The 21,664-nt window shown below is 34.0% G+C and overlaps 2 protein-coding genes across 2 annotated transcripts in view; one reads left to right on the forward strand and one right to left on the reverse strand.

The window, feature by feature from the left end:
* The window catches only part of CNTN5 (contactin 5), a 1,400,310-nt gene that overhangs the window by 92,698 nt on the left and 1,285,948 nt on the right, over nt 1-21,664 (reverse strand). The gene's annotated exons all lie outside the window — the stretch shown is intronic.
* On the forward strand, nt 10,382-10,933 carry LOC113915412 (peroxisomal coenzyme A diphosphatase NUDT7-like). Its single transcript, XM_035723161.1, has one exon. It carries the CDS (start codon nt 10,382-10,384, stop codon nt 10,931-10,933), a length of 552 nt encoding a protein of 183 aa, XP_035579054.1.

Raw genomic sequence — 21,664 nt, forward strand, 5'->3', positions numbered from 1 at the left:
AAGACCAGAAAGAAAGAAATGCATTGAAGTGTACATCATGGTTATTATTGCTTGGAAATGAGGATGTAGATGATTTGAATTTTATTCTTGACTTGTTTGGATTTTCCAAATCTGCACAATAAGCATCTGAAATTATTTTTAAAGTTATTATTTTAAAGAAAGCCTCCATATTGTATGTATGTACTATTGTAAGCATATTCTGCTTAACCAAACATTTACTGGAGGCCCATTATGCATAAAGCAATGTGATTAGTGGTGAGAGATGAGTGGTAGAAATGATTTATATGAGAACAAGATAGGGTTCCAGCTCCAGATGTGTTAAAATCTTGTGGCAGAGACAGATCTTTTACAAAAAACAAATGCCAGGTAATGATAATGTTATGTTCAAGTGTTTGGGGAGTATATTTTACATCTCATTATAGCTCTTGTTAAGTTGGCTATAATAATTTTTCCATAATTTCCACTTGTCTGAATATTCAATATAGTACTTGGCATATATTAGGCCCTTAATAAATATTTGTAGAAGGAGAGATGAAAGAAAGAAGGGCTAAGAAGGAAAAAAGAAGGTAAGAAAAGACAGAGGAGTTGTTTTGAATTTGGCATATTGTGCAACAATTAACAAGTAAAGGATGTTTTAAAATAAAGTAATTGTCATATAAGACAAAGTTCCAAAATAATAACTTTTTTTAATTAAAATACATTTGAAAATAAAAATATATTTAACAGTTTTTTTCAGTCAAGTTGAGTAGGATGGTAATAAAATTGACAGAATAGCTCCATGAATGAAGCAAATAAGTCTTTTCATATGATTTAATAAATTATGAAAGCCTGGGACAGATAATTTTTCTAAATCCTTATAAACCCAAAGATTTTTATGAATATATTATTGTAAAAATATTCTGAAAAATTAATTATGTGATTTGCTTTTACAGATTAAATAAAATCCAAAGATTTTTATGAATATATTATTGTAAAAATATTCTGAAAAATTAATGATGTGATTTACCTTTTAAGACAGATTAAATATGATTTTCAACCATAATAAAAGTGAAAATGAGATTTATGGTTATTTTATTAGTATAATGCTCACTTATAGAGAAATACACATTTTTTTACATTATATACTGAATACTGGCTATAATTATCTTCCTGTCTATATTTAGGAGTGAATTACATTAATATTATATTAATATAATCAATACCTTTGTTTTTAAGGCCTCTTAATAATGATCATATTTTTGCCATTTTTTGCCTTTTTTTAAAAATCAGGAAGTAAATTCTCTCTTTAAAGGCTATAGCTAATTTACATTAGATATCTTTGAAAATAGATTAATAAGAGATAAATATCTCATAGATGACAATGTGTGATAGTAGCTAGTGTGTGAATATTATACAGATGCCTCTCATTTAGCAGAAATCTATATTAACTTTATACTTAGCTGTAATGATTCAGTATCAGATGGGAAGGAATCTGGAAAGTCCTCCTTGGACCCTCCTCACCACACACAGTGCCATTATATAGAGTCACTAAAATAAATATTTTATTTGAAAATAGGTAATTTAGAAAAATGGACACAGTCTCCTCATTTCTTCTAGGTGAGGACTGCTGAGCAAATGACAAAGCACAAAGGCCCCTGGCAGAAGCCATGTTCTCATGAATTTAATTTACTCTTAATCAAGGGCCCTAAGGATTGCTATTAGATTGCTATCAGATTAACTCATTCTGTTGACCTAATGTTCAGTTAGAAAATTTTCTTCTCTTGAGAAGACATTGACTTTTAAAGCTGAAAAACAAATAAAATATATGTCTCTTTGTAACCTCTCAAGCTGTTATTGTTAGGCTGGGGACATGAAACAAGGAACTACGACTTCATGTGATAGTTAAACAATGTTATAGAACCTTGGAATTTTTAAATTAACAGCAGTCTCTAGTCCAACCATGTTATTTTTCAGATGAGGAAGGTGAACTTGAAACTGGAAAACTCCTCAAAAACAAAACAAAACAAAAACAAAAAACAAAAAAACAAAAGAGTCCCCCTGCTTTGGGGGAAAAAGTGTTGAAACAGGATTTGGCTTCAGTCTTGTCAGCCAGTGGAGTGATAGTTCCTGTTCAAAGCAAATTGTAACAAACAAATGTGGTAATAAATAGGAAATTGTATACTGACTTCTTGTGAAATCATTACCTATTCTCCTTGTAGAAAACAACTGGTGGAGCCGACCAGTTCTTGTCATGGGATTGTCCAACCCGTATTGAAGAAAAATTCTTTAAAAATCCTCTTAAGACTGCAGCTGGCTCCCCATGCCAACCAATTGTTCTGGCCCTGTCTCACCTAGAAAGCATCACTTTCTCTGCCTGAATCTGACATCTACTAATTTAACAAAAAACCCTATTGTTACATGCTATTTTTTACAGTTTATATAGATTCTCATTGTTTTTACTTAATTTGATTTTGGGGACTTTCTTGTAATTTTTTTTCATACAGAGGTTTTCAATTAGCAATAATCGTACCTCGAGTGACAATTAAACTTGTTGGGATTTAAAACATTAAACAGGTCTTACATTGTTTAAAACTAAAATAAAAAAAATTGATACCAAGTATGCCATGGTATCTTAAATTGGTTCTATTTTTAATCCCATAAATATTGCTTGGTGACAAATGCCTCTTACTTCTAAACACATACAGGACCATGCTGCAGAAAAAGACAACCATTCATGGAAAAAAGTCCTGAACATGCCTTTCTAATCAAGTAAGGATGAGATTTAGCTACTGTCTAAAAGATTAGATTAATGCAGAGAAATAAATTCAATAAATCAGGCCACAAACAGTAAATTAGAAAAAACTTAAAAGAGTTACTTATTTATTTTGGGGGGAGGGGCAGAGGGAAAGAATCTCAAGCAGACTCTCCACTGAGCACTGAAACTGACACAGGGCTTGATTTCAGGATCCTGAGATCATGATCTGAGCCAAAAACAAGAGTTGGACAATTAACTGACTGAGCCACCCAGGTGCCCCTGGGATATTTTTAATTTTTACCATGTAGTTTAATTACATGTAATAAACCATTCAGTACAAAGGACCATTTTGCACAGACCCAATTTAAAAGCCAATATATAAATAATAACAAAACTTTTCATTAAAAAGTAATAGTTTAATCCTCTTAACAAAATGGGTTTAGAGGGAATATACCTCAATATAACAAAGGCCATAAATGAAAAACCCACAGCTAACACCATACTCGATGGTGAAAAACTAAAAGCTTTACCTCTAAGATAAGAACAAGATAATGATGTCTAATCTCACCACTTTTATTCAACGTGGTACTGGAAGTCCTAGCCATAGCAATCAGACAACAAAAAGAAATAAAATGCATCCATATTCATGAAGAAGTTAAACTGTCACTATTTGTAGATTACATAATACTATTCATAAAACTCTGAAGACTCCACCAAAAAACTATTAGAATAAATGAATTCAGTAAAGTTGCAAGATACATAATTATACCCAGAAATCTGTTGAATTTCTATACACTAATAATGAAATAGCCGAAAGAGAAAATAAGAAAACAATCCCATTTACATTGCACCCAAAAGAATAAAATACCTAGGAATAAAGTTAACCAAGGAAATGAATGAATGACCTATACCCTGAAAACTATAAAACATTGATGAAAGTGATAGAAGATAACAAAGCCAAAGGAAAGATATACATGCTCATGGATTGAAAGAATTAATATAGTTAAAATGTCCAAACTATTCAAAGCAATCTATATATTCAATGTAATCTCTATCAAAATACCAATAGCATTTTTCACAGAACTAGAACAAATAATACTAAAATTTCTAGAAAACCCCAAAAGACCCCAAATAGCAAAAGCAATCTTGAGAAAGAACAAAGCTGGAGGTATCACATTCTCAGATTTTGATATCCTACAATGCTGTAATAATCAAAACAGTATGGTATTGGCACAAAAACAGATACATAGATCAAAGGAAGAGAATAGGGAGTCCAGAAACAAACCCATTTCTATATAGCCAATTAATCTATAACAAGAATATACAATGGAGAAAAGACAATCTTTTCAATAAATGGTACTGGGAAAACTAGACAACCATATGCAAAACAATGAAACCCATGTTCCCTTTGGCAGCATTTATGCAAATTCTTGAAGTGTTTTATTAAAGAAAAAGAATGAAATTGCACAACTTTTTTTTTTTTAAAGATTTTATTTATTTATTTGAGAGAGAGAGAATGAGAGATAGAGAGCATGAGAGGGAAGAGGGTCAGAGGGAGAAGCAGACTCCCTGCTGAGCAGGGAGCCTGATATGGGACTCGATCCCAGGACCCTGGGATCATGACCTGAGCCGAAGGAAGTCGCTTAACCAACTGAGCCACCCAGGCGCCCAACAAGTTTCTTAGGTTATATACAAAAACAAACTCAAAATGAATTAAAGATCTCAATGTGAGACCTGAAACCATAAAACTCCTGGAAGATAACATAGGAAATAATTTCTTTGACATCAACCATAACAACATGTTTCCAAATATGTCTCCTAAGGCAAGGAAGGAAAACAAAAGCAGACACCAAAATAAAAAGCTCTTGCACAGCAAAGGAAACCATCAACAAAACAGAAAGGCAATCTATTGAATGACAGAAAATATTTGCAAATGATATAGTCAATAAAAGGTTAATATCCAAAATATATAAAGAACTTACACAATTCAACACCTAAAAATAATCATCTGATCAAAAATGGGCAGAGGCCTTGAATAGACATTTTTCCAAAGAAGATATACAAATGGCCAACAGATTCATGAAAAGATGTTCAACATCACTAATTATCAGGGAAATGCAAATAAAAATGCAAATCACCTTACACCCATCAGAATGGCTAAAATAAAAAAGGAAAGAAAAGAAGTGTTGGTGAGGATGTCCTCTTGCAAACTGGGAATGCAAATTGGTGCAGCCACTGTGGTAAAAAGTAGGGAGATTCCTCAAGATATTAAAAATAGAAATACCATATGATCCAGTAATTCAGTACTGGGTACTTACCCAAAGAAAATGATAACACTAATTCAAAAATGTGTATGCACCCCTATGTTTATTGCAGCATTGTTTACAATAGCCAAGGTATGGTAGCAACCCAAGTGTTTGCACACACATACATAACACCACACACAGGAATATTACTCAGCCATGAGAGAGGATGAGATCTTGTCATTTGCTACAGCATGGATGGGACTAAAGGTTCTTATGCTAAGTGAAATAAGTCAGACAGGGAAGTCAAGTACCATATGATTTCACTTATATGTGGAATATAAAAACAAAAACAAATGAATAAGGAAATAAGAAGCAGAATCAGACCTATAAATACAGAGAACTGATGGTTGAAGGAAAAGGTCAGGGCATGGATAAAATGGGTGAAGGGGAGTGGGAGATACAGACTTCCAGTTATGGAATGAATAGGTAATGGGAATAAAAAGTATAGTATAGGGAATATAGTCAATGGTGTTGAGATGGCGTTGTGTGATGACAGATGTGACTATACTTCTGGTGACCATAGCATAACATATAAACTTGTTGAATCAGTCTGTTGTACACTTGTAACTAATGTAACATTGTGTTTCAACTGAACTCAGATAAAAAAATAATAAAAAATAAATTTAGCCTGGTGATGGGTATTAAAGAGGGCACTGAATGGAGCACTGGGTGTTGTTTTTTTTTTAAGATTTTATTTATTTATTTGAGAGAGAGAGAATGAGAGAGAGAGAGCACATGAGAGGGGGTAGGGTCAGAGGGCGAAGCAGACTCCCTGCTGAGCAGGGAGCCCGATGCAGGACTCGACCCAGGGACTCCAGGATCATGACCTGAGCCGAAGGCAGTCGCTTAACCAACTGAGCCACCCAGGCGCCTGGAGCACTGGGTGTTATACGCAATGAATAATGAAACACTACATCAAAAACTAATGATGTAATGTATGGTGATTAACATAATAAAATAAAAATAAATAAAATAAAAATTTTAAAAGTAATAGTCAATAACATGAATAGATTTTCTGTAGCACATCACATATCCATACCTATTAATAACTAGTTGCTGAGGTGTTCATCTTTAGAATAGAATTATGAAGACTTATGGAATGCCCTATTTAGGAAGTATGATTTTATTGACATTATATATTTATACAAGAAAATGTGTCCTGAAATGCTCTTGACGTACTGGGATGGCAACATCCAACTTCATATAGTATTGCATCTTTCCTTCTTTATTTTTTCCTCAGATACTTCCTTACTATCATTACATTCTTTATGACAACTAGAGGGTGTTCTTAGACTTCTTCAATATTTACTAAACTAATTTAAGTGACCCTTTCCTACTGTTCTCAGTCCTATGAGAATAACCAACTCTATTTTTACCAGGGGTGGATAAAGATGGAAATGAATGATAAACAGTTCTAATTATTTTTTTCAAAAACAGTTTTGTTCTCAATTAATTGGTAAAGCTCACCATTTATTCTATCTACCCTTCTCCTTATTATTATTATTATCTTTATTATCTGTCATGTATGTAATGAGTCCCTCAGTATGAAATTTTTGTCTCTCCTCATTTTGACCATTTAACACCTATTTAGTCTTCAAATTTCAAATCTCTGCTCAAGTTTTACGTTTTTTACTCAATAGCTACTAAATTTCAATTTCTGTGACCTAGAGTCTCAGAATTGCATTTTGTATAAAATGCCTAGGAAATTTTTATTTCAAGAAAAATTGATCTAAAGAAAAGAGATTTGGATAAAGAGTCTGAAAAATCTTATTCCAATTCTGAATTTTTATGTAAGCTCTGTATAAGTTTCTGAAACTTGGGCAAATTTCTGAGCCTCATTAAGCCTCAATTTCCTTACATTTTATAAAGGGGATGATAGTATCAATCTTATCATTATTGTGAGGATTACATAGGGTAATGTAAGTAAAAATTACTTTGTAAATAGCTATACTAACACTGGTTGGACCTCTCAATAGCTTGGTAATTTTGACAATGTCATATGATCTCACTATGCTTCATTTTTTACCAGTAAAAATCAGAACCTATGCACCACATTTGGTTCTAGCAGAATAAAAGGATAGGTGTGAAAAAATTTGAAAGAAAATACTCTTATTGGCAGATTCAACAAGCAATATCTTCTGGGGAGCTTATAATGTAAAATGGGGAACAAAATCCTGAAATGATGACTCAATGCCTACCTATCAAGTAGAAGGCCTTGTGCTAAATGTTATGAACTTTCTTTCTAATCTTTACAGCAAATCAGGTATTAACACGTCCTTTCCACAAATGAGAAGACTTAGTCTCAGAAAGTTCAAGTGACTCATTCAAGGTCAACAACACCCCAATGATGGACCTAGGGTTCAATTCTGATTCTTAATTTCATATGTATCAGAGATTTAACTCTGTCCTATTTATTACTACTCAAAACTGCTTCACATAATTCAGCACAGACATTAAAAATGTAAATTTCAGAGCATTAAAAATAATTATGAGCAGAGGCAGACTTTTATTGATTGAAAATGAATTTGGAGGTAGAAATGTATGATAGAAATGAAGTGGCTCACTCCCTAATATTCACTCTACCTGTCGCAGTGTGGTGTAGGGAATTAATCCCCGTTCTATGGGTGGCCCTGATTAGTTTATGCCTATTTTGGCAATCTCACCTGCCCCTGTCATGATTGCTTCAGGAAGCTAGGTCTAAGCCAGTCAGATTATGGCAATCTTCTTATGTTGGGTGCTGGTTCATGGTCTAGACTGGCAAAATCAGATGAAGGGATGGACACTTGTAAAGATATGCTAGTTCTTTCTCCTGTCATATGGCAACAAGAAAGCACTTAGCGTATACTATTCTTGGCAGTCAGCCTATGACTACCGTGAGCTTTAGGGTAAAACCAACATTGTAGACAAGAGTGGAGAGATGGAATCAACCTGAGTCTTTGGAAAAAAAACTTGAGATACTGGATCAATCAATTTAAAAATCTGCTTTAGCGTCCTGTCATGAGCCAATAAATTTCCTTACTGTTTCAGCCAATTTGAGTTAGTTTTCATATTACTTGCAACTGCAAGCATCCTAAGAGATGAAGGATAACTGAAACTCCCTTGGTTTGTGAAAGAGTAACACTGGAATACTTCTTTACCTATGCAAAGACTGGTTATATTAGCATAAATACTTGAAAAGAGGATCTTCAACAATATCTAATTATCAAATAAACCACTTGGAGTTGGAAAAAAACAAGTCAATTGGGAAAACTGACAGAACAGCTGGCCCAACTAGAAGCAAACAGCCAGATAGGCAAACACACAATGCAATGAAATTATTAAAGTGATTTAAAATTTTACCTGTAGGATAATGGAATGATCACTTTTGGATGGAGACTTGGAGCTTATTAAAGATGTACTATTTTAGTCAATATATTCCTATGACAATAAAGTTCAAAAAAGTATTGAAAATCAGGGGTGCCTGGGTGGCTCAGTGGGCTAAGCAGCTGCCTTTGGCTCCGGTGATGATCTCAAAGTCCTGGGATTTAGCCCCATGTAGGGCTCCCTGCTCACTGGAGAGTCTGCTTCTCCCTCACCCAATGACCCTCCCCCCACTTGTTAGTGCACTCTCTGTCTCTCAAATAAATAAAAAAATCTTTAAAAAAAGGAAAGAAAATCAGAGCTTTTTGGAGCAAAATTGAAAAACCTCATTTTATAAACCCATAATTAAATATTCTGTGTGTTTCTCATTGCTACACTGACTTTAAAAAAAGGAAAAAGAAAAGGAGAAGGCTGAAAGGTTTGGAGATGTTACCACATAAAAACAAAACCAAAAAGCTAAACTTGACAGCTTTGAATAATGAAGGCTGACTGGGTACCATTATGCAGCTCTTGCTATTTTCCAGCCAAAATGACTTAGGAATGTACATCACATCTCTAGGTCACAGAAAGTTCTTTAGATACTGAGGCTGGAAGGATGGGGTTTTTTAGTGAAGACTCCAAGACAGTTCCTCTGGGCTAGTACTTAAGATGGAAGAGATAACTTTATTATTATTACTATTTGGTGATAAAAGAGGCTAAGTAAACAAATATGATAAAATGCTGGAAAATTCAAGGTGTTTTTAAAGAGAGGGAAAGTTTAAGATTGATCAGAGTAGCAGAAGTCTATAAAAGTGGAGAAAAGGAGATTGATGGAAGACCTTGAACACCAGGACAATGAGTTTGAACTTTGTTATGTAAAGAGTGGAGAGCCAGTAAATGTTTTTAAATGGGAGGTGGACCAACACATTAGATATTATAGGGGAAGAGTCAAGAGTGGAAATGAAACATTATTCCAGCATTTCATGCTTGGATAAATTGGAAGAATAATGTTAGAATACAGGGAAAATCTGGAGGAAGATCTCAAAACTTTTCCTTTCAATTTAAAGCAATTAATTTCAATTGAAATAAATTTTGATGATAACACTGAAGTGCAGAAGTAGGAGGATGTAGTTTGGAGCCTGAAGAGTATCAAAAAGATCAGGAATAGTCATTGGATGATAGGGAATCAATAACAGTCAAACAGCAATATAGCTAACAATATTGAAATCTTATATGAAATGAAAAACATTACTTTATAGAGGCTGAGTCAACATTGTTCAATTAAATTCTTTATGTTCCACGTTTGCTCATAACCAGAAACAGAGGTGACTGAGTTTAAAAGTTGGCATGATGGGTATCAAGGAAGTTATGTCCACCTATTGAGTAGGTAGATTTCAGGTAGGAATTGAATTAAGGGTAATTGGTGACCATACAAGTTAAGTGGAGTCCATGTGAAATTCAGGGGAAGATTCAATAAATATAGGGATGCACCTACTGCAGTAAATTAAAGCTGTTGCCAGAAAGTTCATGTCCCAAGTAACAGATCAAACTATACATGGCCAAGCTTCCAGGACACAGGTTAGGGCCCCTACAGTTGCAAATAAGGCAAGATAATAAGGTTCTGGGCTGTCAGCTGGCTGATGTTTCAACTGATAGTTCAAAAATTTGTCTCATGGACGTAAAATCTTTAGTGGACACATAAACCTTTTCTTTAGCATTCCTATTTAGTTTCTTTCCCATATACTATGTGTAGCCAGAATCCAGCATATGAATCCTTCTTTGCAATTGATTTTTAATATTTCAATCAACATTGCTTATGAAAATGAGTGTATGTGTGTATGTTGCAAAAAATAGGTGAAATTATGAAAAAAAATGCTAAGGTATTTATAGAGATGGGAGTGCCAAGCTTCAAAGAACTGTTTTGGGCTCTGCGCATGTCCACCCAGCCGAGTGCTTCTGAGGCCGTCTCCATCCGGAAACAAACTTTTCCCTGCAGGATGGCATGACCCTGTGCGCCTCGGAGCTGGTCAGAAACAGTTTGATAGATGATGCTAAGGCCCGCTTAAAAAAGCATGATGTTGGGACCAAATATTCTCACTTGTCGTCTAACAAATATTCTGTCCTTTTACCATTGTTGGCAAAAGAAGGAAAACTCCACCTGTTGTTCACCCTCCGGTCAGAGAAGAGTGATACATTGATAACCCCAGTTGTAGGATTTATAGACCACAACTTCCAGGCCCAGCCTAATCCCGATGAAGTTAAAAGTGTGTTCCTGGTGCCTCTGGAATATTTCCTACATCCACATGTCTACCACCAGCGTTACCTGACACATTATGGTCATCATGTTATTATTCATTGCTTTGAGTACACAGACCCTGGAGATGGTGTCACTTACCAAATCAAGGGAATAACTGCAAAACTTGCCCTGTTGCTTGCCTTAATTATTTTTGGGGAAAATCCCATCTTTGAAATGGAGTTTAATGTCAATGATCTGATTTCATACTCTGAAGAGATCTTCCTGAAACTAAATAAGTATGCTACAAGCAAGATATGATTTATGAGACCACCATCCAAATAGCTAAGAGGATTTCGTGTGTGCTTCTCCATAAGAACAACAGTAACACAAGCTGTCGGCAATTGACAGGTGCGACTATTTTTCCTGCAATCTGAAGGTAAAAAACCTTGCCTTTTTCCCACTTGCCCTGTATTACCTGAGAGAGCAAAAGTCTTTCAAAAGTGGAAAAATGTGTTCATAGTGTTGCATAATTTCACCCACAGCATATTTTTTTGTACACGTGTATCCAGCGCATAGTAGGCACTTAATAAATATTTGTTGAATATAAAAAAAAAAGAACTGTTTTGTGATTGCCACTATAGGAAACTTCTGAAAACCCTATCCCACCACATTAGTCCCATATAATTTTTTCTCCTATTTCACAGTGTCTGCCTTATTGACATATCGTATGACATGGCAATATATTTACTATTAAATACCTATGGTTATTGTTTATCCAATTACTACTTCATACACTGTCCATCCTTTTCTATTTATCTGATTTTAAAAATGTAATTATTCACTTCAGGAAAAAGAATTAGATAGTAATTTATTCATACACTTAATAATTTGCTTAAAAATATTGAGGAAATATTTACTGTGTGCCAGACCCTAGGGATTAAGATTACTTTCTAGGGAAGAGAAGAAGGCCAATGAACAAATGAATGAGATAGTTTCAGATAATAATAAATGCAATGAAGAAAATAAAGTGGGGTGAAGATCAGGTGGAGGCAAGAGAGAAAACATTAGATAAGAAGCTGAAAAATAAATGATAAGAAGCCAGCCAGCCTTATATATATTACGGGCAAGTTTTCTAGGCAGAGAACTTCAGGGGCAGAATTCCTAAGTGTTGATGAGTTTGGCACATTTGTGGAACAGAAAGGATTCTGGTGTGGTTGAAGCAAAGTGAAAAAAGAGGATAGAGGAGGGTGATAATGTTGGAAAGGTCAGTAGGTGCCAGATAAAAGAGGGATTTGAGGGCAATGGTAATGAATTTAGATTTTATCCGAGTGTGATGAGAAGCCACTCTGGATAACACATGAGAAAAGTCAAAGGAAAGAAGCCATTGAAAACCATAGAGCAAAAGTGGAATGGAAGCCTCAGAGGCTATGGGAAGATATTGGGGAAAACCTATTTAAATAATTGAAAATGTTAATGATCAACGGTTAATACTAAAATGGCAAAACCTTTGCAATAACATTTGGTAGCAAATGTAAATTGTAATGATTCAGTAAATCACTTTTCCAATGTTGTCTTATTGTACTGGAGTTGCTTAGTTGAAGTTGTCAGTGTAGTTTCAATGACAGTGGTAGGTGATTTTTCTACTTGTAAGGAAAACAAAGAAAACAAAACAAAATGACACTATCCTTTCTCTACACTAGTCTTATAAAATTGGAATTTCATGAAATTTATCCTGGTAGGTATAAGTTGTGAATGTGTGTTTGTCATTGAAACTCTGTCTTCTTTGGGTTAACTGGGGCTAAGTGATTGGTTCAGACCAGTGAGTTGTGAGCTAAAATGACTTGTGCCATTTTTGGCTGAAGCATTTAATTACCAATGTGAGACTTTTCATATCACTTTGTTTAAGATGTTTAAAGAATTCTGTGCTTCTTTTTAGAAAAATACAAACACTTCTCAATTATCACAAAATTCAGATGAAAGGTAAATTAGCTGACAATTGCAGGTATTTAGGCAGGCATAAATATTTAATGTAGTTTTACATGAGTTGAAGTTGTGCACACTGAGTATATTCCAATAGAAAAATAATACTGTCCATCCATCGAAGGTGATCTTTCTGAAATGGAAAATAGATATTTGAGGGTCTATTGTACAAATTGCAAGAACAAATAAAAATAATCACCTTGTTTATTAAAAACCTCAAGCAACCCAGATACTATCCTGAAATTAATTTATTAAACTAAATATTAAATAAATTCTAAGAAAAAATGAGTTAAAGAAATCCTATAGGAAAATACCATATGGGGAGCTAAAATAGGCAAGGTGCCATGTTTCTGCAAAACTTTGCATAAATCCAATATTGGGTTTATTGTGTATGACTCACTGCAACTCTGCAATGCAAAAAAAAATAATGCATTGACTTTTAAATTTGTTCACTCTCACTATTCACTTATGAATAATTTATAGATATCCTTGTAGCTTATGTTCCCAAATATACCATGAAGTGAATTTGGAATTATTATTTCCAATGACACATTAGGGAATACATTTATAAACCCATTCTCTTTAAGAGAGGGGTATCTTTGATGATATTATGGCTAAACTGTAAGTAGGAAACTTTCTTTTTTTTATTCTGAAGTATACATTTGTACTTACTCTCATTTATTTAGATTTTCTTTCATGATTTTTCATACCAACAACACGTTCTACAAGATATCCATTGAGACCAGGGACATGTTTCATGGTTGTGGAAATGAACAAAAGTTGACAAACATGTATCTAGGGTCATTTCATATTTTAACTAACTGAGCAAATCAGTAGGCTACTAAGGACTTAAAAAAAATGAGTATTACTCCCTAAGTGGTTAACTTATCTCACAATGCCTGAGAAATAATGGAGAAAGAATTGTCTTAGGGGTATCTTGACGGCTCCTGTTTTATACTCGGAGGATTTTTTGTGATGCAACTGTAAGAAGACATACACCATTATGCAATGTACCATTAAGAGCTCAGCACCAACTGAACGATGACTGCTGTCAGATGGTGACAATGAACTGGTACAATCCTAATGCCACCATCTAACTCATTTGGAGAAATGGAGACAGTGGGGCTCTTGCAGAGCATTTATATAGAGCAGTCCTGGAGGTTGGATAATTTGTAATTTCCATATAATGGATGGATTACAGGGAGAGTGTCTATAACACATACTACCTCATCCAGTGGGGTATGATCGATGCTACTTATTAGCTTGACTTAACATTCTGTGAGCTGAGGTTGTAAGACAAATATATGAGCTTTGATTTACTGATACATACAGATCAGGTGATAAAATGTCTTTGAAACAGTGATAAGGTATTTCAAATGAAGTTTCCTAATAACAGTTCTATTTCTTGAGTTGCCATGAAAGAACTAATTATATGAACCAATAACCTCCTGAACAAAACATATAATTCAAAGAGACTTGTTTTATGCCATAGTTTTCTGTGATGAATGAATACTTAAATTAGCCAAATCAGAATGCTGACAAATGAGAAAGCTAATGCTTTGGTATAGATGATTAACTTATGTGGTTTAAAAAATATTTCTATTGCTTAAAATTTTGTACTTCTGACCTAGAATATTTTAAAATCTAAGATGTAATTTCAGAGGAACCTAAAAATCATTCATACTATTTGGTTTTACTTTTTAAAAATCTAAGTATTTATTTTACAAATACTTCCAAATCCTTTAGTGTCCTTGGTGGTTTGTAACAGCTTTGTATCCTTTACTTTAATGTTTGCATTGCTTTATTGTCAACTAAACTGAAGGTATGGCAAAATCCTATGTAAACATTCATAGAATGAATATTTATGTTTTAAAAATATTGAATAATGTGATTTAAATCAATTTTATAATCTGTACTTGGTGCTATTTTGTGTGATATCAAGTTGGTGGCTATAGATATGCAGATATTGATGATAGTTACTGGTATGAAAAAAACACCTTAGAATTATCTGTCATGGGCTCATCTACACATCTTTTCTAGAATGAAATATAATTTGTGTATTTAACTTTTTTTTTAACTCAGTCTAATTCTTTTGATTCCTTTATATAACTATTTGAAGTCCTTCAGCATTTACTTCACATTTGGGAAATTCCTTTGTACACTAAGATAGCTATTGCATTTTGCTCAAAGATAGAAACCATCACAATGGAATCTTCAATGCATGTAAATACGTGCTAATATAAACAACCCGCTTCAGGAAAGTGATGCAAGATTTCATTGCTTCAGTTTACTGAATATACTGAGATGGCCCTGAAGGTGTTTCAGTTTACCCTAATGACAATAAACCAGCAGAGAACACAATTACGCCAAATCTATCAACATGCCAATTTGACCCTGAGGAAGGTAAGGCAGTCAAAATGTTTCCAATCACCTTTAGAATGTATTATTAAATCGTAAGTGAACAAGATGGACAAAATAATCAGAATATTATTGGATATTTTAGTCAATGGATAATCAAATAGGATTGATTGTTGGAGAAATGTATACCATTTTCTGGCCCATATATACCATAAAGAACAATGATTTATTCCTTAACCTTAAAGATTAGGGAAATAAAAATTCTTTCTCTAATTAAGAATATCAACAATAATATCTACATTTACTGAGAAGCATTCTACCATTTGAAATCTCATTTCTTTCTCCTATTAAATCACAAATTAGATATTATATGCCTATTATACAAATCAAGAATCCAAAAGAGGTAAAATGACTTGTCTATGGTTATTCAGTTAGTATCAGATTGAGATTGAAATCTGGGCCTGGGGTATTTTTATAATGCTACACTATATTGACTATATAAACTGGTTACTATCACAGCAATTTTAAACAACTTGAGTCATTTTTAAATCAGGCTATTGAGATTCAACTAACATTTATTGAGCACCAGCTATAAACTAGGTCTAGTGCTAAGTGCTCAGGGTTGCTCAAAGATAATGTTTTTCTAAATGAAATGCAAGCACAGCAGAACTTTCTTTGCTACTTTTTATACACCTTAAGTTTATGCAATTTTATTTTCTAACTGCAGTAAATAACCTTGCAGCTGTCACTTTTATATCTCAGCTTTTCAATGCCTGCCCACTTTGAATCTTATAGTGGTTATTTTCTATTTTAATGAACTGTTTTTATAAAGCTGGGAGCTATCTTTTTCCCTTTCCCCCTCAGTTTTTAGGTACCTCAGCAATGATCCAGAAGTTTCTGAAGGTAAAGTCTACTGATATACTCAATAAATAACACAGGGTAGAGATCCATGTGTTCATGACTGCCAATCTTTACATATAAGGTGTCAAATTAGATTTTCCTCATACATACTAAGCAATAAAGTTAGACACACTAGTTTTGAAAAATGAAAAAAAAAAGAGGGAGAGACATTTATAAGAAAGATTTTTACCAAGAATGATTCAAAGTCATTTTTTTTTCTTGGCATTAACAGACATCATCTGCTGTTCAGTTTCTCCCCTACTCTCTCACCTCAGTTGTTCTAACCCATTAGAGAATGCCTTTGTAATTCCAAATTAAGGAGTACTTAGTGAAACGGAGATATTACCTTTGCCAGGTGTTTAGGACAAAATCTAATCTTCAGTAAAAGTCAGCAAAAACTTTCTTTCAATCAGTGTTAGTCCTCTCTCTGTTCAATATTCATGGATTTTGTGTTCAATGAAGAATCATTCAGAGACCAGTTTACATGCTGTATTATGTTAGACAAAATCAAGAGAACAATTAAGAATTGAGTATTTTGGAAGATAGGTTGAAATAAAACAAGATTTTAGGATAGGGACTAAAGTGAACTTACCAATTTTCCATTGTTTTGCAGGTGTGGCCAGTATTGGGCTGACATTCCACAGATCTTTTGCTTGGAACGTGGGTTCTTGGTGACCACATATGGGTTATGAAAGTAGAGCCATGTAGTATCTATATGGCCTCTGAAACTGTGTATTCTAGGCTTACATGAAAACAAATTACTACCTAATACTAAAAAAAAAAAACATGCTAAAACAATCTAGGTAACAGTCATAGAAAACAAATGCATTCAGGAAATTTAAAAGGTCATGTGTTAGAAAGGATTGCTGGTTGGTTTAGTCCTATATCTATAAAAACTATGAAAAGTAAGTAGACGATTTTTCCAAATAATTCCAACAAATGAGCACAGGTAAAATGTACTTCCAATATTTTGCCCAAGTAATATTGGTGAGTTAAATAAGGACAACCTTCTGAACACCAAACACCATTTTTTTGATTTGTGTTGTTTTGTTTTCATGACTTTTGGCATAATTTACCTATGAGTAGGTAAGAAACAATGAATATTGAAGGTTTGAAAGACCAGAAGCAATGATTGAAATAAAGGTTAGGTGCTTTTTAAAGCAGCTGGGAGTTTTGTACTTCCCTCATAATTGTGGCAATCATAAGAAAGTTTAAAATGAGAGAATGAGAAGAGATCATGCTGAAAGAGGTCTGTTTCTTTATTACTGCTTAGTATTCCTGGTGATATTTTGTCCAGAAGTGATTCTTTTCTATCAAAACTTAGCGTGTCTGGATAAGAAGTCCCACAAGATGTCCCGAGAAAATAATCATTAGAATTTGACATCTTGTATAATTGGCAAGACATGGGGGTCAGAGGAAGTTCAGACTTGTCAGTAAGCTTAGTGCTCATTTAGAGCAAAATAAAAGACAGAATGTGGTGATCAGTAATGTTGAGGCTCCTGGTCATGTGGTCAAAGATTAGAAACTTCAGAGGATTAGAGAGCGTGAGGCCTATCCTTAGAAGCAGATGAGAGTGAAAAAGAGCTTATTTGCAAGATGATGTAGATTATCTTCTGTTCTCTTTCTTACCTTAACAAATGACTTTAAACCAGCTCATGTATAAAAATTCTCTGACTCCTATGCAAAGCCTGTCACTCCATTCCTTCTTATAGGACTCTTTTCTTTCCCCTTCCTCCTTATTCCTTTCTTCCTCTTTCTCTTTTTTCCCCCTTTCTTCCTTCCTTTTCCTTCTTTTCTTCTTCCCTGCTCTGCCCTTTCCTTCTCTTTCTTTCTACCTTCCTTTCACAAATATTTATTAATATTTGTCAGGAACTGTAGTGTGTCAGGAACTAAGTAGATCCAGGGAATACAGTAATGAATAAAATAAAAACAATCTGGCAATTGATGATGGAAGGCAGTATAATAATTTTAAATGTTCATTTTGAAATTAGTCTGCCTGGACTCTACTCACTATTCCACTTATTAGGGTGACATTCAACAAGTCCTAAACCTCCCTAAGCCTTAGTTTCTTTATTTGCAAATTGGAACTAAAAATAGTATTCCTCTCATTGTTTTTATATGATATGCTAAATGGATAAAGTGAAATAATTCATATAAGGACAGGTCCTGGCATGTAAGAAAACCTTAATAAATGCTAGTTGTTTTTTTTATTATTAATGGGGCTTATGATCGGAGTAAAATGTGCTGCTCATACTTCTGTAACAGCACTTCTTATATTATATTGTAAAAAGACATGTTCTTCTATGTCAGGGACACAAGTTGTTCATGGCTAACTGGTTCCTAGTATAGTGCCTGCCACATATTATGTGCTCTATAAATGTTTGATGAATCAGTGTTGAATAAATGAATGGAAAGTGAGCAAGGTTAAAGCTAAGCAACCTGTCCAAAGTTACAGACCAGTAAGAGCTTGGGAGATGTGAAATGGTCTGTCTGACTTCAAAGTCCATGCTTTCCTTTTATACATCATTTCTTGCCTCTTTCCACCTACTGTAATTTGGTAATTACACCCATCATGCCATTGAATTTACGCTTGCCTAAGTCATCAACTACTTTCAAAGTGCTTAACTTAATGGTAGATATTGGTTCTTATTTTACTTACACTTGACACTGCTGCCTACTTTGTCTTTCCTGAAATTCTCTTTTCTCTTTGTCCCTTTGACTTGATTTCCTTGCTCTCTTCCTAGTAGCTTGCTGTCTCCAGGAGCCACTTCCCAATCTTTGTATATTTCTCTCCTCTTCAACTTTAGTTTTTCTTGAGGTTCTAGCCTGAGTGTTTTTCTCTTCTTATTCTTTACATGCTATCTCTGTACTTTCATTGCTATCTGATTGTGCTCAAATCTACATCTCAACTTTGGTGTTTCTCTCCTAGCTCCATAACCACAAATCTATTTGCTTACAGAATATTTCTCTTTGGAGAGCCTTATCTTAAATGCTGTTCCTTTACCACCAATCCACTTCTCTTCTTACTTTCCTGACTACATGAAAATCATGATCATTCATTAGGGTGGCCACATAATTTATCTAAACCAGGACAATTTTGAGAGTGAAAGGGTTTCACTAATAATTACTCTGTCACTCCTAGTTTAACTTGGAACTGTCTTGGTCCAACCAGAATGCATGGTCTCACTGCCATTGATCCCTCAATTAAGCAACACAATTGGCATTCCTTCTTGACTCTTCCTTCTCATTTTTCATAGACAGTGAGCTACCAAGTTCTATAGATTCTGTCTCCTTCTTATTTTTTGAATATGTACACTCTTTTTAATCTCCATGATCATTTCCTTTTTCAGACTTTTCTTATTTCTTGTGAAGACTACTGCTATAACTTCCTGCTTGGTCTATTAGCAACCACTGGTCTCACTCTCCTCTAAAACACCCTCTGTGGTTTTCAGAATGATCTTAAAGTATATATCTACTCATGTTCCCTGCCTGCTTCGGTTCTTTGATCGATGTCCATAACTTTCAGCATAAAGGTTAAGCTCTCTGCCATGGCATTAGAAGGCACTTAGACCCAATCCCATCTCTCACTTCTCCCTCTTGCATACTTAGCACCGTCCTGGCATATAGCAGGCACCCACTAAACAATGAATAAAAACAGTACTTAAAACATAACTCACACACCAAGAACTTATCTCAATAAGTTTGTGTAAATGTGAAGTGATAGTAAATGTCATTTTTATATTAAGATGGATATGTAAGAAAAATAGCTTAGTCTGTGGAACAAAATACATAGTGAAATGTGATCACCTTACAGTTTATGACTCAAAAATATGTATAATATAAAATCCAGCTGATTAGAATTTTTCTCAAAATGGAAGTGAAGTCAGCGTACTTGCTTCAAAATAGCAAAATGTTCCTATCAAGAAACCTGCAGAAGTCTGTCAATTGACAGAAATTATCAGTGACTAAAGGAAAACTTGGCATCTAGCAGTTCTCAATATTTGTTGAGTGAATAAAATACACAACTTAGTCTCCATCAGTTGGTTGTCTGTATACAATGACAATTTACTTGTTCGTTTTGTTTCAATCATTTCTATCAATCAAATCACTTCAGTCAACTATCACTTCAGTGAACCAAACTAAATGTGGTGCACAGAATCCAAACACACGATTAACCAAAAAAAAAAAAAAAAAGAAATGTTAATGTCAAACAATTCTAAGCTAGAAAAATAAGTCATTGGTGTAAGTTATTTAAATAATCATCCAATACTAGTGATAGTAGTGATCTAAAATTTCCACAGTGATGTAGGATATTTCAATAAGACACTGCATGAATAAGATTAGGTTTTCTTTAAGAAGGAAAATATTTTATATATGTATTTTAAAGATATTTTAATGTTACAAAAACAAATATATTAATTGAATAACCTCCATTCTGCTCTAAAACATAAATTAATTGCAAATTCATTTACTATTACTATTAAGATTAAAATTACACTGAAAACATTTGTCATTGTCCTGTGATCCCCAAATGTTGGCAAACTCAGCTTTGCTTTTGTGACTAATGGCTCTTTTTCTTTCCACTAGAAACTTTTTTTTTTAAATAAAGACTCTTTTGAGTCCAACACATTACTCCACTATATGAAGGCTTGTGCAATCTCCAAGTACAAGTTCATTGTGTAATGGTGAAAAAGAAAAACTATGCAAACTCTATCTTCCAAAAGATACTTGTGTTAAATACTTGTACATTTTAAAGCTTGAAACTTTCAGAAGTGGCCAGTTGCTAAACTAGGCCAGTGCTAAGATAAGCATTTATTTCCGTTTGGAATCTACATGGTTCACAAGTGTAGTTCTATGAGAGATATAAAGATAGAGCACATTAACACATTAATACTGCTTAATTCTCAAATCAGATTCTCAAAATGGAAATATGTTCAAGGTTTTCACCTAGCTTGAATTTCCCTTTGTATTGGGAAAGTTCTAGTACTTGTATCCTTCCAAGGGCAAAAAGTGGAGAACTCTTAAACTTTCCTCTCTTGCTCGTTGAGAATCACTGAAAATTATGCTTTAGACAGAATTTATTCAAAGGTCCTAAACTGGTTTCCATCAGACAGTAATTGATGTCTATAGGTTAATTTGAAAACAAATCAAAACAAACAGGTTACACTTCACAAGTAGCTAAAATATAAAGTCTCTGCGGTTGGCTAGATTAAATCGCTTAGTTTGGTAACACCAGCTACCACATGATGGTAAGAGGTTTTGGTGGAAATTAAAATAGAAATATGAATTAATGATTAACACAATAAACAAAATCCTCCAAAATGGCGTAGAATAATTAAAAGATAATTCCTTTAAAAAGCTAATAAAACCTCTGAAGAGGTTGTAATGTGCTAATTTTACAGATGAGAAAACAGATTTAGACAACTTTGTTGTAACTGAAAAAAAAAGGTATTTTAGTATCCTTTGCTAAAGTCTTTTCTTCTTGTAGAGCAATACATAATTTAATAGCCATGGCAGGCTGGCTTCACGGCTGTGCTACCTGCTAAGTCACTCAGAGAGGGTCCCTACCTTAGAAGGTCCCCATACTGGATATGTTCTGAGCTCCAGATTCTTTTAATTCCAGTTGCTAAAACACATGGCTTTGTCCATTCTTGCTCTTTAATTTGCCTCAAATTTTTAGTTAGATAAGCATTATATTCTTGGGGGAGGAGGAAGAGAGGACACTTTTTTTATGGCCCATCTTCAGAGTTCCCAATGGCATAAATTAAATGTAATTTTATTAGAGGCATAAACAATAAAAACAAGAAATTT

Source organism: Zalophus californianus, chromosome 11 (assembly GCF_009762305.2).
Source record: "Zalophus californianus isolate mZalCal1 chromosome 11, mZalCal1.pri.v2, whole genome shotgun sequence".
Lineage (NCBI taxonomy): Eukaryota > Metazoa > Chordata > Mammalia > Carnivora > Otariidae > Zalophus > Zalophus californianus.